The sequence below is a fragment of the Hemiscyllium ocellatum genome, chromosome 1 (genome assembly GCF_020745735.1).
Source record: "Hemiscyllium ocellatum isolate sHemOce1 chromosome 1, sHemOce1.pat.X.cur, whole genome shotgun sequence".
NCBI classification, from domain to species: domain Eukaryota; kingdom Metazoa; phylum Chordata; class Chondrichthyes; order Orectolobiformes; family Hemiscylliidae; genus Hemiscyllium; species Hemiscyllium ocellatum.
In genome coordinates this window covers 38,027,753-38,045,329 of record NC_083401.1, presented here as the reverse complement: position 1 = coordinate 38,045,329, position 17,577 = coordinate 38,027,753, and the positions used below count along the sequence as shown (strand labels likewise).

Below are 17,577 nucleotides of genomic sequence, written 5' to 3'. Positions count from 1 at the left end.
AAGATCCAATTGTAATCTGAGGTAATCCAATTTTGGTGTCATCTGCAAACTTACTAACTATATTTCTTATGTTCAAATCCAAATCATTTATATAAATGATGAAAAGTAGTAGACCCAGCACCGATCCTTGTGGCACTCCACTGGTCACAGGCCTCCAGTCTGAAAAACAACCCTCCACCACCACCCTCTGTCTTCTACCTTGGAGCCAGTTCTGTATCCAAAAGACTAGTTCTCCCTGTATTCCATGAAATCTTACCTTGCTAATCAGTCTCCCATGGGGAACCTTGTCGAACGCCTTACTGAAGTCCATATAGATCACATCTACCGCTCTGCCCTCATCAATCCTCGAAAAACTGAATCAAGTTTGTGAGACATGATTTCCCACGCACAAAGCCATGTTGATTCTCCCTAATCAGTCCTTGCCTTTCCAAATACATGCACATCCTGTCTCTCAGGATTCCCTCCAACAACTTTCCCACCATTGACATTAGACTTACTGGTCTATAGTTCCCTGGCTTGTCCTTACCACCTTTCTTAAATAGTGGCACCAGGTTAGCCAACCTCCAATCTTCCGGCATTTTACCTGTGACTATTGATGATACAAATTTCTCAGTAAGTGGTCCAGCAATCATTTCCCTAGCTCCCTTCAGAGTTCTAGGGTAACCTGATCAGGTCCTGGGGATTTATCCACTTTTATGTGTTTCAAGACATCCAGCACTTCCTTCTCTGTAATCTGGACATTTTTCAAGATGTCACCATCTATTTCCCTACATTCTATATCTTCCATGTCCTTTTCCACAGTAAACACGGATGCAAAATACTCATTATTCTGCACTATTTGTGATCCTTCAATCTGTGGAAGCAGATACACAGTCACTTGGCCTTTTTGCACTGCTCCTTTGGAGACTCCTGTGTTGTTTTGGCTGTAATATAAGGAATCCAAGTACAACCTTCGCAAAGCCATTAAGACAGCCAAGGACTAATACCGATCCAAACTAGAGACCAAAACAGACACCCAGCAACCATGGCAAGGACTGTATGACTTCACAGGTTCTAAAAAGAGACAGTGCAAGATAGCAGACAATGACACATCCCTCCCAGATCATTTCAACATTTTCTTACGCTCACTTTGAGCAGAATTTTGACAGTGAGATAACACCTATCCCGATAAGTCCCGATGATCCTATCCTAACAGTCACTACATCAGAGGTCAGATCAGTTTTCCTTTGCATGAATCCAAGGAAAGTAATGGACCAGATGGAGTACCGGGCAGTGCACTCAGAGCATACGCAGATCAACTGACAGAGGTCTTCTCGGACATCTTCAACCTCTCCCTGCAGCAGGCCACTCCCTGCCTGTTTCAAGAGGACCAACATCATCTCTGTGCCTAAGAAGGCTCATGCAGCATGTCTCAATGACTACGCCCAGTGGCCCTAACTTCGTGGTCATGAAGTGCTTTGAAAGGCTGGTCATGGCATTAATCAACTCCAGCCTCCCCACTACTCTTGACTCACTCCAATTTGCCTATCGGACTAACAGATCCATGTCAGATGCCATATCACTTGCTCTTCACTCCTCCATGGAACATCTTGATGCCAAGAACAGCTACATAAGAATCCTACTCATTGACTACAGTTCAGCCTTCAACACTATTATTCCCTCGAGACTGATTACTAAACTTAGTAATCTCAGACTAAGCCCCATTCTCTGCAACTGGATCCTCAGTTTCCAGTCCCACAAGCCACAATCAATGAAGATTGGGGACAATATTTCATCTTCATTAACACTCAACATTGGAGCCCCCAGGGGTGCGTACTCAGCCCCCTGCTGTACTCACTGTATACCCATGACTATGTTGCAAAATACCGGACTAATGCCATTTACAAGTTCGCTGATGTCACCATCATAGTCGGTCAAATCTCAGATGGCGACGAAACAGACGACAGACGGGAGATGGAAGACCCGGAAAAATGGTGCACTGAGAACAACCTAGCTCTCAATGCCGGCAAAACCAAGGAACTCATTATTGACTTTCGGTGGGATGTTACTCATGCCCCGCCTACACATTAACAGCACAGAGGTAGAACGAGTGGAGTGTGTCAAACTCCTGGGAGAGGTAATCAAGAACAAGCCTTCTTGGACTCTTCATGTGGACGCACTGGTTACAAAGGCCTAACAATGTCTCTTCTTCCTCAGGCAGCTGAGGAAATTTGGCATGATGGCAAATACCCTTGCCAATGTTTATAGGTGTTCCATCTCACTACCTGATATGACAACTATACTTTTCAAGATTGGGGATAGTTACAAAGAGTGGTAAACTCGGCCCGGACAATCACAAAGGCCAACCTCCCATCTATAGAATCCATCTACCAGGCCGCTGTCAAGGAAAAGCCGTCAGCATTCTCAAAGATCTATCCCACCCTGGCAATGCTTTTCTACAATGTCTACCATTGGAGGGAAGTTACAGAAGCCTGAACACACGAACCAACTGGTTTTGAAACAGTTTCTACCCTACTGTTGTTAGAATACAGAATAGACTCATAATATACTCACAAACTCATAATATTCACCTGTACCTGTGTTTTTTGTTTTTGCTGTTATCTACTTAACTCTGTGATCAGCCTGTACTGCCCGCAAGACAAATCTTTTCACTGTGCCTTGGTACACGTGACAATAAATTCAATTCAATTCAATTAATTTGTAGTGAATTTCATAAAATGCAAGTGCATGGTTGTCACCAGTTGGTGACCATTAAGAGCAAAAGCCTATTTAAGGTTTAGGACATATGATACATGTACAGCATTCCTGCTGTCACTGTGATTGTACCACATAATCACCACTCTCATCATTGCAGTTTGTGTGTGTGTTTTGACTACATAACTATAGACTTGGGCCAACTTGTAGTTGCATAATAACACTTACATAATGCACCCACAGGGAGACAAGCAAGTAGGTTGCCTTTAGATGAACAATTTCATTCATAAAGCTAATGCATTCTAAAGTTACAAGCCAATAGGTGCAGAAGTTCCAAGGGCACTGTAACTCAACCTGTCTGAATTTGAAAGCTGATCTACAAATAAATTAAAGCAATCTTTAAAGCCAGATTAACTTATCATTTGAAGACTGCAGAGCATGTAACCAAGTACTCAAATGTTCCCATTGTAATCTGTACATAGTACTATTGTATACATACACTAAATAACAGTTCATATGTATTATAAATATCACGAATTTTGTAGATGATAAGATAACAATTATATGAATTAACAAGAAATTTGACAGTTTTAAGTCTCGGAGAATGGGTTGAATTAGGACACATTGCAGTGAGTTAATTCCAATGTAGGATGAGGATGCAGGGTTTACTCAACTTTGCAGAGGCCGGGTCATAATGTGGCGGTGTGGGCTGAATATCTTTTGTGTCTCATTTCCTCCCTCACTCTACCTCAACTCCCATCAGCTTTGCCATTTTGTATTTCTGCCAATCAGATTTGGTCATGATCATTCTAGACCAATATATTGGCAACAAGAAAACATCTTACCAGAAACTTTCCACTTTGTCTCCAATTCCATCTCCCTGCCCAGCCACCTGTTTATTTTGGATTGTCCATGTTCTGTTCAATCCTTACGTGAAGTTTATTTTCATCTCCTAACAACCAAGATTCCCATTATCCATCTCAGTAACATCTCCAAATTCTTTCTTGACCCCATCAACACTGATGTTAATTTCTATAATTTTGTTGTTTCCTGGCTGTGCTATCTAATATGATACTTTCTTGTTTTCATTCCATCTTATATTTTTCCAACTCATCTGAAGTGCCACACCTTCCTTCTCATCCTGGACCAAGTCCTACACATCAATCAGGCTCACTCCTAACTATTATCCACTGGTTCCTCAGCTCATTGATTTCCAAGTATTAATCTTTGTCAACATACCATTTCGTAAAAAAATAAATTGGAAACAAAACCTTCATCATCCTATCCCAGCTTGCTTCAGTAACGTCCTCGCACATTGAGTCTCATTTTGTTCACACAGTTTACATTTTCAAAAGACATCATAATACTTGCTTCCTTGACCGCAGTCATTTCTTGTGTATTGTTAAACTTTTGCTCTACATGGGGATATTTCTCTATATTAAAGCACGGTATTAATGTGAATTATTGTTATGAGGAAATTAACAAATTGTGGTGATCTTATCTGTAGTTGGCATTGGTCTTTGGTGGGCAAGAGAGCACAAAGCAGATAGTGCACCAGCTAGAAGAGAATGAGGTGGAGCCTCAATCAGTTTGATATTGGACATCCATCTCCCATCCAAAGTTAGAGGGATGGCATAAATGTTGGTGAACAAGATGGGATTTGAGGTGAGAGCTGAATTCAAGCTTATGATCTCCAGAATAGCGAAGTGGTGGGGGAGAGGGTGAAGAAAATTACATAGTCAATGCCACTTGGATGAGGGACTAAAACTGTCATGTGGGTCTCATAAATTCCTTGTGAGGGCCCAGCAGATCACTCCAGTTTTTGCTGGCTTCCAGTGGAATCCTTTCAAAAGTGTAAACTTATTGTGGCCCCTTTTGTCTACACTGCCACCTGCCATGCAGCAGAGTTGACATCAGGCAGGCCTCCTCCCCAGTTGAGCACAAATTACATCACAGCACCATTTGGCCATAACTTGCCTCAAGTGGAAGTCACTGAAGATAAAATCGTACTGGGCAGGTACAGAGCAGCCTCTTGCCAGTAAATCAGCTCACCAGTTTTAATCTGCCATACTAATTACCATCAAGAAGGGGGAATTAAATCATTTCCATTGTGACAGGAAGGTGAATTATCAAGACAGGAGTCCTACAAATAAAGTGATTATATCATTTGCCTTAAACCCATAATACAGGAATGTAGCAGACGTTGATAAACCAAGTAAAAGCAGTATTGAGTGAAGCAATAAAGGTACCCTACTTCAATGATAAGTCCCCCAGTCCCTAACAAGAGTTGGCACAGTGTTTGTTCCTATAGTCTTACCATTATGTCTTCCAAGTATAATGTTTAGTCTGTAATAACATGCAAGTTTTCTGAATGCAGCCCAGTCATTGTCTACAGCAGTGGTGGGAGATCTCAAGTAAAGTTGAGACATTCCTCCATCTGTAAAATGATCCCAATACATAAATTATAGAGAGACCTGAAGCCTGATGATAAGGTTTGTGCTTCTGGGCTCTTTTTACACTCTGCTTTCTCTTCAAGTCACGTGTCTCTGGCACAGCAGTAATTTTTCATGAGAGTCCTGCAGCTATGCAGGAGAGAGCAGAGAGCAACTTGTTGTGTGAATGTGACACATAGGATAAAAGGTAGGAAAGAAAATTTGAAAATGACACCAACATGAAAGACAAGAAGAAAAAATCAAAGGAGCACATAGAAGATGACGAGGAAGAAGAAGTAGTACTGGAGAAAAGGAAGAAAAAAAAAGCATCTCCAAAAGAAGAGCCTAACAAAAGGTCCAAATCAAAAGGTTCAGTTGAAGATGATGAGCATGCTGATAAACCTCGAAAGGAGAAGAATAAAGGGAAAAAATCCAAGAAAGGTTCAGATGACAGTGATGAAGAAAAAAGAAAAAAGAAGGAGAAACAGAAAGGAGATAAATCAAAAAGTAAATCATCTAAAAAAGCATACAACTATCAAGAAATTTATGAGAGAGAACTTCTGACATACCGCACTGAATCTTCAGATGACGGAGAGGATCTGTACCACAAGAAGAAAGGTCATTTTTGCACCAATGTCTTATTTATTGCCTTTCTCATTCTAGATTCACTTAATTCATCTTTTTTCTGCTGTTTTTGAGATATATTCTTTTTGTCATTGGGACAACATCCCAATTAATTGGGTTTAAACAAATTTGGCAGGTGGATGGAATGTGGAGTGGATGTACAATGGAATGCATGGACAAGTGTAGTTGAAGAACCAACTTAGCCTTGAAGGCAGTGCAAATGTAATTAAGGCACATGGGAGCATAGCAAGGCTGGATGGCATTTATTTTAATGCTCGGAGTCTTACAAATAAGGAAGATGAATTCAGAGTGTTGATTAACACGCGGGGATGTGATGTCATTGCTATCACCAAGATATGGTTGAGGGAAGGTCAGGACTGGCAGCTTAAGATTGAATCTTTAAGTGAAACAGGGGCCGGGAATTGTGAATGAGGAGGTGGTCTCATATTATTGAGCAAGGGAGTGAATTGCTGTAGTAAGGGGAGATGATCTTTGAAGGTTCTCAATGTAGATTTGTTCGCTGAGCTGGAAGATTTGTTTTCTGACATTTCGTCACCATACTAGGGAACATCTTCAGTGAGCCTCTGGACGAAGCACTGATGGTGTAGCCCACTTTCTATTTTTGTGTTTGGGTTTCCTTGGGTTGGTGGTGTCACTTCCTGTGGCGGCATCATTTCCTATGGTGATGTCATTTCCTTTTCTTTTTCTCAGGGGAGGTAAATGGGATCCAATTCAATGTGTTTGTTGAGAGAGTTTTGGTTGGATAGACTTGGATCCGAAAAAAAAGGGAAACTTATGGTAGATCCCAAAGGTTCAGAACAGTTAATGCCCTAGAAGTCATAGAGTTGTACAGCACGGAAACAGACACTTCGGTCCAACCAGACCATGCCGAACATAGTCCTAAACTAAACTAGTCCCACTTTCCTGCTGCTGGCCCATATCATTCCAAACCTTTCCTATTCATGTAACCGTCCAAATGTCTTTTAGATGTGTAATTTGTACCCACATCCACCACTTCCTCAGAATATTCATTCTACACACGAAGCACCTTCTGTATAAAAAAAACTTGTCTGTTATGTCTTTTTTAAATCTCTCTCCTCTCACCTTAAAAATGTGCCCCCTAGTCTTGAAATTCCCCATTTAAGGAAAACAACCATCAACTCTATCTGTACCTCTCATTACTTTATAAACTTCTACCAGGTTACATCTCAACCTCCTCCGCTCCAGTGAAAAAGTTCCAGTGGATCCAGCCTTTCTTTATAACTCAAATCTTCCATACCCAGCACCATCCTGGTAAATCTCTTCTGAACCCTCTCCAGCTTGATAATATCCTTCTGGTAACTGGGCGACCAGAACTAGACACAGTATTCCAGAAGAAGCCATACCAAATCCTGTACAACCTCAGCATAATGTCCCAATTCCGATATTCAAAGGACTGAGCAATGAAAGCACACGTGCCAACCTTCTTTTTAACCATCCTGTCTATAAGTGATGCAAACGTCAAAGGATTATGTACTTGCACCCCTATGTCACTCTGTTCTATAATACTACTGAAGGCATATTTAATTGTATAGGTCCTACCCCTGTTATACCGAAATGCAATAACTCACATTTATCCAGGTTGAACGCCATCTGCCATTTTCGAACGCATTGATTCATTTGATCAAGATCCTTTTGTAATCTTAGAAAAATTTTTTCACTGTCTACTATGCCACCAATTTTGGTGTCATCTGCAAACTTACTAACCATGCATTCTATAGAAAGCCAGGGGTTGTTTAAAAATACATTAGGAGAGTGCAGAGAGGGCATGAATAAATACTGGTAGGTAACACTAATGGAAATCCAAGGCTTTTTATAAGACTATTAGGTGCAAGAGGATAACCAGGCAAAAGTAAGGCTCATTAGGGACCAAGTAATAATCTATGAGTGGAACCAGAAGAAACAGCTGAGGTTTTAATTGAAAACTTTGTAGCTCTATTCATAATAGGGAAGGATGACATAGGTTCAGAAATCAGGGAAGGGTACTGTGATACACTAAAACAAATTAGCATTGAAAGGGCGGAGGTATTAGTGGTTTCAGAAGGCTTGAAAATGGATAAATCCCAAGACCCAAATGAAATGTATCCAAGACTGCTGTGGAGGCAAGAGAGGAGTTTGCAGAGGCTCTGACATTAATGTTTAAATCTTCTCTAGCCACAGGAGGAGTACCAGAGGACTGGAAGGTAGCACAATATGTTACCATTACTTAAGAAGGGCGGTAGAGATAAACCAGGAAACTACAGGCCAGCAAATCTAATATCTGTGATAGGGAAACTATTGCAAAAATATTCTGAGGAACAAAATCAATTTCCACTTGGAGAGGCAGGGATTAATCAAGAGTAGTCAGTATGGCTTTGTAAGGGGGAGACCATGTCTGAGAAATTTGATTGAATTTTTCAAGGCCATGACAAGGGCAGAGCAGTGGACTTCAGTTATACTTTTGACAAGGTCTTAACATGGCAGACTTATTAAGAAGCTGAGAGCCAGGGGATCCAGGGTAATTTGAGAAATTGGTTTCAAAATTGGCTTAGTGGCAAGAAGCAGAGAATGATGGTTGAAAGGTGTTTTTGACTTTTGATTTGATTTATTATTGTCAACCTTTACTGAGATAATGAAAAGTATTGTTTTTCAAGCTAATCAGACAAATCATACCTCACATAAGTACATCACAGTAATAGAACAGAACACAGAATATAGTGTTACAGAGTAATTCTGACAGACTTACAATTGATATTTTAAAAAATTAGTACTTTGTAAAGATGTGAGGGAATAATCTGCTTAGAAGAGCTCACAGAGTCATCACGCTGTGGCGCCATCTTGGATAAAAGACTGGAAACCTGTGTTCACTAGTGTATAAAAGGAATTAGTGCTGGTCTCTTGCTGTTTATTTTGTACATTAATGATCTAGACATGAATGTCACAGATTTATTGTAGGTGGTACGATTGGTAAGTTCACAGATGACACAAAAATTGATGGTGTGGTAAATAGCAAGAGGAAAGCCTTAGACCACAGGACGGTCAGATGGGCTGAATAATGGAATTTAATCAGGAGGTGATGCATTTTAGGAAGATTAACAGGGCAAGGGATTACACACTGAATGATAGGACCCCAGGGAGTACAGATCACTGATCCTTGTCTGCATATCCATTGATTTTTGATGGCAACAGGATAGGCAAAAAAGGTGGTTAAGGAAGACTATGGGATACTTGTTCTGAGAAAGGGTCACTGGACCCGAAATGTTAACCTTGATTTCTCTTCACAGATGCTGGCAGACCTGCTGAGCTTTTCCAGCAACTTCTGTTTTTGTCTATGGGATACTTATCTTTATTAGTGAAAGCATTGAGTACAAGAGTAAGGAATTATGATTGAGCTGTACATAATGTTAGTTAGAAGTACTGTGTACTGTGTTTGCAGTTCTGAGCGCAACACTATAGGAAAAATGTGATTGGATACCCTAAGGAAGATGTGGAAGAGATTCACCAGGATGTTGCCTGTACTAGAGCTATTCAGCTATGAAGTGATACTATATAGACTGGGATTGTTTTCCATGGAGCAGAGAAAGCTGAGGGGGAATCTGGTTGAGGTGTACAAATTTCTGAGGGGTATACACAGGGTAGATAGGAAGAAATATTTTCCCCAAGTAGAGGGGTCAATAACCAGGGAAATAGTTTTAAGGTTAAAGAGCAGAAGCTTTGGATTTGAAGAAAATATTCTTTTCACAAGGGTTGTGGGAACTTGGAATTTACTGCCAGAAAGGGTGGTAGAGATGGGAAACCCTCAAGACATTTAAGAACTGTTTAGATGAACACATGAAACACTGTAGAGTACAATATTATGGACCACATGCTGGAAAATAAGATTTGAATAGATGAATGTTTGATGACCAGTGTGGCCACAACAGGCTGTATAGACTGTATATGATTCAATTCTAGTTTAAGTTACTTCTAGTTAAGTTAAGGGAATATACCAAGTACATATCCCTTTGTGGACTACTGTGTGCAGTTCTGGATTTCATATCATGCAAATGATATAAAGTCATCAGTGAGGGAGTAAAAAAAGATTTACGAAGCTGATACCAGAAACGTAGGGGTGTGTCTATCAGGAGAGAGTGAACAAGCTTGGTCTCTGAGAAGGCTCAGTGGGGATCAAATGAAATTATGAAAAGTTTTGATAGAGTAGCACAGATGGCATGTCTCCAGGAGTAATTTGGCAGGCAGGAAGTGCCACAATAAGTCAAGGTAAAATGTCCAATATGTCATTCCTGGTGCCTACCTATTTACCTGCCCACCTTTACACATAGTGGTGCAGCATAGGACGTGTCCACTGGACAGTGAAGCCTATGTGAAATGTGAAGCCAGCAACTTCTAGGCAAGAGAGGGAGAGAAAAAAAGAGGGTTCCTTCTATTGGAGCCCCATGAACCCTCGTCATCTCTCTAATCTCCTTGCCTTGTTCATCCCAGCACTCTAACACGCTCACTGCCCGGCCTCAGTAATACCTTAATTTACCACTGCCATTGGTTACTGAGTGCAGTCCCAGCAGTGACCTGACAGTGCTGCTGGGACCACAGCACATTTGTTTGTCCTTGTGCACGTGAGCATGGGACGTCTCCCAGATAGAAGTGGAATTCTTGCTGTAAGCCATTTAATGGTCTAGAACCATTAATCCATGGGAAAGGACCTGACCCAATATAGGAAATCAGAGAACATCAGTGGCGTTTAATAAGGTTGAAGGAAGAGATCAACTCTGTCACCAATACTGGCACCACTCATATCTATGGAATGTCAGGGGACCTAAGGGTATTAAATCCCTATTTGGCAGTGCCCTGTTACCAGAGCTCCCGACTCTTTGGATTGTCAGACTTCTGCCAGCAGGATGGAAGTCATACCTCCAAGAGCTGCTGGCTGATCAGAGAAACTCTCCATTACTTGGAGCCAATGGCTGATCCCAGTAATACACTGGACCTTAATTGGTGTTTGTTGTTAGATACAAGCACAATGAATGCTGAAGAAATTCAGCAAGTCTAGCAACATCTATGGAGACACAAACAGAGTTAACATTTTAAGTCCAATATGACTTAGGGTTATAGAGATGTACTGCATGCAATCAGACTCTTCGATCCAACTCGTTCATATCCTAACCTAATCTTGTCCCATTTGCCAGCACTTGGCCCATATCCCTCTAAGCCCTTCCTATTCATATACCCATCCAGATGCCTTTTAAATGTTATAATTGCACCAGCTTCCAGCACTTCCTCTGGCAGCCCATTCCACCCGCTGCATCAAAACGTTGCCCCTTAGGTCCCTTGGAAAGTTTTCCCCTCTCACCCTAAACTCTCTAATTCTGGACTCCCCCACCTCAGGCAAAAGACTTTGTCTATTTATCTTACCTATGCCACTCATAATTTCATAAACCTCCATAAGGTCACCCTCAGTCTCCGACGCTCCAGGAAACCAGCCCCTGCCTGTTCAGCTTCTCCTGGTTGCTCAAATCTTCCAATCCTGGCAACATGCTTGTAAAATTTTTCTGAACCCTTTCAAGTTTCACAACATCCTACCAATAGGAGGGAGGACTAGAATTGCACACAATATTCCAAAGGTGGCCTAACCAATGTCTTGCACAGCCACAACATGACATCCCAACTCCTTTACTCAATGTACTGTGCAGTAAAGGAAAGAATACCAAGCACCTTCTTCATTATCCTATCTACCTGCGACTCCACTTTAGAGGAGCTATGACTCTGCACTCCAAGGTCTGTTTGTTCAGCAACACTCCCCCGGGACTTTACCATTAAGTGTATAAGTCCTGCTCTAATTTACCTTTTCAAAATACAGCACCTCACATTTATCTAGATTAAACTGCATCAGCCACTCCTCAGCCCAATGGCTCTTCTGATTAAGATCCTAATGTACTCTGAGGTAACCTTCTTCACTGTCCACTACATCTCCAATTTTGGTGTCATCTACAAACTTACTAACTTTTCCTCCTATATTCACATCCAAATTATTTATATAAATGACAAAAAGCTATGGACCCAGCACCGATCCTTGTGACACACCACTGGTCACAGACCCCTGGTCTGAAAAGCAACCACCCATCACCACCCTCTGTCTTCTACCTTTGAGCCAGTTCTGTATCCAAATGTCTAGTTCTCCCCGTATTCCATGAGGTTTAACCTTGCTAGCCAGTCTACCATGAGGAACCTTGTTGAAAGCCTTAATAAAGTCCATACAGATCACATTCACCGCTCTGCCCTCATCAGTCCTCTTCATTACTTCTTCAAAAAACCCAATCAAGTTCATGACACATGATTTCCCACACAAAAAGCCATGTTGACTATTCTAATTCAGTCCTTGCCTTTCCAATTTCATGTAAATCCTGTCCCTCAGGATTCCCTCCAACAACTTGCCCATCACTAATGTCTGGCTCACTGGTCTCTAGTTCCTGGCTTGTCCTTACCACCCTTCTTAACCAACTCCAGTTTTCCAGCACCTGTGACTATTGATCCAAATATCTCAGCAAGAGGCCCAGCAATCACTTCCCTAGCTTCCCGCAGAGTTTTAGAGTACACCTGATCAGGTCCTGGGGTTTTATCCATCTTAGTGTGTTTTAAGACATCCAGCACTTCCTCCTCTGCAATATGGACATTTTCAAGATGTCACCATCACATTCCCTCACATTCTATATCTTCCATTTCCTTCTCCATAGTAAATGCTGATGCAAATACATGTTTAGTTTCTCCCCCATCTCTTGTGATTCCAGATGTCAGCTGCCTTGCTGATCTTTGAGGGGCCCTATTCACTCCTTAGTTACCCTTTTGTCCTTAATATATTTATCAGATCCCCATAGATTCTCCATAACCCTATTTGCCAAAGTTAAGGAACGAGGGCTTGCCTGGGACTCTTCTGAACAAATATCATACCGGACTCTAGATATTAATTCAGTATGCTCTCCATAGATGCTGTCAGACCTGCTGAGTTTTCTTCTTCATTTATTTATGGGGATAAGGACATTGCTGGATAGGCCAGCATTTACAACTCCCTAACCACATAGCTGCAGGTCTGGAGTCACATATGGGTCAGACCAGGTAAGTGTGGTAGTTTCCTTCCCAAAGGACTTTAGAGAACCAGGTAGGTTTTTCCAACAATTAACCTCATGGTCATCGTTAGGCTCTTAATTCCAGACTTTTAATTTATTTAACTTCCACCTTCTGCTCTAGTGGGATTCAAACCCAGTACCCCCAGAACATTACCTGGGTTTCTGGATTCAACAAGATTACCATTAGACTGTCACAACCCCCTGTAAGTTTCTCCAACAATTTCTGTGATTGTTTCAGATTTTCAGCACTGCAATATTCTGCTTTTATTTCATTATTGGATTGCTGGAGAAACATAAATAAGGGCAGGATAGAGTTTTAGGGGAGCCATGAGGATGAGAACGAGATAGGAGTCAATGGCACTCAGAGACTGGATGCCTTTGAACATGGAGCCCCACACCCCAGAACGCCACAGACAAACCCTATTATGTTTAGTCATCATTTTTGTGTATGGATGGAAGTCAATAACAAGAAAGGAGCAGTCACTTTATTGGGTCTTTTCTGTAGACCCCTCTAAATATCAGCGGAGTGATGGAAGAACAGATGGAAAAGCAGATTTTGGAAAGGTGCAGATGTAACAAAGTTGCGGTTATGGATGACTTCAACTTCCCCAATGTTGATTGAAACCTTCTTAGTGCAGATGGTCAGGATGGAGCCAGTTTGGTCAGGTGTGCCCAGAAAGGATTCCTGACTCCATATGTAGATAGGCTGACTGGAGAAGAGGTCATTTTGGGTTTGGTGCTAGGCAACGAACCAGGCCAGGTGTCAGATCTTTCGGTGGGAGAGCATTTCAGAAACAGTGACCACAACTGCCTCACCTTTACCATAGCCATGGAGAGGGATTGGAACAGACTGTATGGGAAGATCTTTAATTGGGTGAGGGGCAATTATACTGCTATTAGACAGGAGCTGTGGAGTATAAATTGGAACAACTGTTCTACCGGAATGCACAACAGAAATGTGGAGACTATTTAAGAAGCACTTGTTGCGAGTATTGGGTAATTTTGTCCCACTGACACAGGTAAAGAATGATAAGATGAAGGAGCCTTGGATGACAAGAGAAGAGGAGCTTCTTGTCAAAAGAAAGAAAGAAGCTTACTTAAGGTTGAGGAGTAAAAAGTGAGGTCTGCAGATGCTGGAGATCAGAGCTGAAAATGTGTTGCTGGTTAAAGCACAGCAGGTTAGGCAGCATCCAAGGAACAGGAAATTCGACGTTTCGGGCCAGAGCCCTTCATCAAGAATGGTTGAGGAAGCAAGAATCTGACACAGCTTTAGAGGATTACAAGATAACTAGGAAAGAACTCAAAAATGTACTGAGGAGAGCTAGGAGGGGACACAAAAAAGCCTCGGAGGAAAAGATTACAGAAAACCAAAAAGCATTCTACACCTACTTAAGGAAAAAAAGAATGACCAGAGAGGGTAGGGCTGATCAGGGATAATGGAGGGAACTTGTGCCTGGTGTCTGAAGAGGTAGGGGAGGCCCTAAATGAGTTTTTTGCTTCAATATTCACTAGAGAGAGGGACTTGTTGATAGTGAGATAGGACTAGGTTAATAGGCTTGAACAGATTGATATTTAAAAAATGGATGTATTGGAATTCTAGAAAGCATCAAGATAGATAAGTCCCCAGGGCTGGACCAGATATGTCCAAGGTTGTCACAGGAAGTGAGGAATGAGATTGCTGAACCTCTGGCGATGATCTTTGCATCCTCACTCTCCACAGGAGTAGTACTGGATGAATGGAGGGAGGTGAATGTTGTTCCTCTGTCCAAAAAAGGAAATCGGGAAATTCCTGGGAATTACAGACCAGTCAGTTTTACACCTGTGGTAAGCAAGGTACAGGAAAGGATTCTGAGAGATAGATTTATGACTATTTGGAAAAACATAGTTTGATGAAAGATCGTTAGCATGGCTTTGTGAGGGACAGGTCATGCCTCACAAGCCTTATTGAGTTCTTTGAAGATGTGACGAGACAAGTTGATAAAGGTTGAGCAGTGGATGTGGTATGTATGGATTTCAGTAAGGCATTGTTAAGTTTCCAGAGAGTGGTAGGTGCGTGGAATGCACTGCCAGTGGTAGTAGTAGAGTCAGAGACATTATGGACATATAAGCAACTGATGTACAAGCACATGGATGGCAGTAAATTGAGGGGTGTGTAGGTTAGGTTGATCTTTGATTAATATAAATGTTCGGCACAGCATCATGCGCTGAAGGGCCTGTACTGTGCTGTTCTGTTCTATGTTCTATTAATCATCTCAGACCCACAATATTGTTGCACAGGTGTCTCAGAATAGTGGCCACAGCCTAATCATATTTAACTATTTATTTCATGATCCTCTCTCTAAGGCTCATTCAGAAAGTCAGGAGGTATGGGATACAGGGGAAATTTGGCTGTCTGGATACAGAATTGGCTGGCCAAAAGAAGACAGCGAGTGGTGAAAATTGATTCATAGCTTTCTAAAAGAAACTGGAAATGTACATGCAACAAAAGAATTGCAGTGTAATGGAGAAAAGGAGGCCAGGTAGGGCTAGTTCTTGCTGAATGGCCTCTTTCTGTAATCATTCTAAGGTTCTATAATCCTATCAAACGAACTGTTTGCACTCTACACTCTTGAGCTTTGAGTGTTCTTGCAGCTGCGGTTGCTAACATTAATGGGGAGAACATCAACACACAGTTGACATGTATTTTATAAATGGGTTTGAGGCTTTGACAGGTCAGATGGTGACCCATTGGATGCATAGTTCACAGTCACCACCCTTTCTATTGTAGCCTTCTAATAATACGGCTAGTCCTGGCAAACTTTCAATCAATGGTTACTACTTGCACCCTCCACAGTGCTGTTGTTGTTGAGGGTTTTGGTGGTGATAATGTCTTTGAAGGCCAGTGGGAAGGTTATCTGGCATGAAGTTATCTGTCAGTTGTTAAGATAAATCCAGATGTTGTCAAGGTTCTTCTGTGCATTGGATGAGTTGCTTCATCATCAGGCAAGTTCTGAACAGAGGAGAACGCTTTCAAGTTGTAAATGAGATTAACTTTATGGGAACTACAAAGCAACAGAAGCTTGATGGCCCAAAACACCATCTTAAAAAACTCCTGCAGTGATACACTGGCACCATAATGCTTGTCCTTCAACAACCATGGACACCAAGTGTCAAGTCTGACCAGTCATGGGACTTTTCCTTTACCATCCTTTGACCTCAGTTTTATCGTAGCCTCATGGAACAGTAATTGGTTGAATGCTGCCTTTTGAAGGTAGTTGCTCTTACCTCGTTGGATTGAGAATTTCTGTCTGTCTGGAGGTTGTATTAAAGTTTGGAGCTTGTTATTGCCAAGTATGTACCACTGGATAACACTGTAGATGATGCTCTCTATTACTTCACCGATGATTGATGATTGATGGTCGGGCAGTAATTAACCCGCATTTGTTCATAGAGCATTTAATGCAATAAGACTTGGCTATGATCCATTGGTTATCAGATGGATCAGCTCCATTTACATTCATCTGCTTTTGATCCTGGACATTCAGGGAGTGCTTCACTAAGCTCATTTTTAACTTTGTTCATGTTTCTGGCTACCTCTAACATAATGATGATGGAGCAATGTATTAAATTAAGGTTACAGAATGCAATATAACATTCTATTGCTGCTATTGGCTCCCAGGTTTCCTTTGGGCTGCTGCAACAGCCTTTAACTTGTACTGTGGATGGAGAACTTCCTCACCATAAGACACGACTTTCCCACTACCCCTACTTGGTATATCTTGTCAGTAGGACAAGGCATACCTAGGAAAGCTGGGGTTTGGAAAAAAGGTGGTCTTGCTATTTTGTTGCATTCCCTGCAGAACCGGGAATACCACTGCTACCTCACTACCTCTCCCCCATCAATTAACTAAATGCTAGCAACTAACACCCCCCCCCTCGTCTTGAACAGTGATCTCCTACTCCCCTATTTTCTACTCTCCCCACATGCTGACGGCTGCTTCCAGTCCAACATGGTCAACATGAGAAACTCCGAGGGCACTGTGCAGTTGAGGGGTCTGGATGATGTGCCTATAGCCTCTCCCTCAACAGGCACCCACTTTGGAATTAAAACCTCCTAAGACTTGTGTTATGAATATGTCAGATTGCTTAAACCAGAGGGAAAGCTGATGAGGAATTAAACTGGAAAAATATATTATCACAGTCAAAAATCATAAAGAAGACAGATAAAATAAAGAGAAATGACAACTAAATGGCACAGCCAACCCATTAGACATTTGCAGATCAACCTGTTCAGATGCATTGCAACATACATCTGGAGTAGGTATGACTTGAACCCAGAGGTAGGAACTTTACCACTGCAACACAAAAGCCCACAGTCTAACGTTTTAATTAATTTCAGCCATGATATAATTGAGACTTACATAACTCAGCTATGCCTATGTTTCCTGAAAGGTGACTAAAGACTGCGAACACAATGAGAAAACGAAAGAATAACTCATTTCTTTCCCTATATTCAGGAAGAATTGTCGTTCAAGAGTTAATTGCTGAATGTTCCCAATAAGTAACGACTGCAATAGCTTCTATTTTGGTGACTCACACTGCACCGCTCATTGGAATGTGGTGTAAAATATTTAGTGAAGCCCAGTGCTGATATCTATTACAATAAAAACACTCTTCATCACACCTGATCCACTGCTCCCATAGTACACATC

At 41.6% G+C, this 17,577-nt stretch overlaps 1 protein-coding gene across 1 annotated transcript in view; it reads left to right on the top strand.

Moving 5' to 3' along the window:
• LOC132818151 (lipoxygenase homology domain-containing protein 1-like) overlaps positions 1 to 17,577 on the top strand; it is a 216,951-nt gene that overhangs the window by 61,714 nt on the left and 137,660 nt on the right. Inside the window, exon 10 of the mRNA XM_060828922.1 lies at positions 8,963 to 8,974. Coding sequence (XP_060684905.1) covers positions 8,963 to 8,974 — 12 coding nt within the window. The remainder of the gene's footprint in view (positions 1 to 8,962; positions 8,975 to 17,577) is intronic.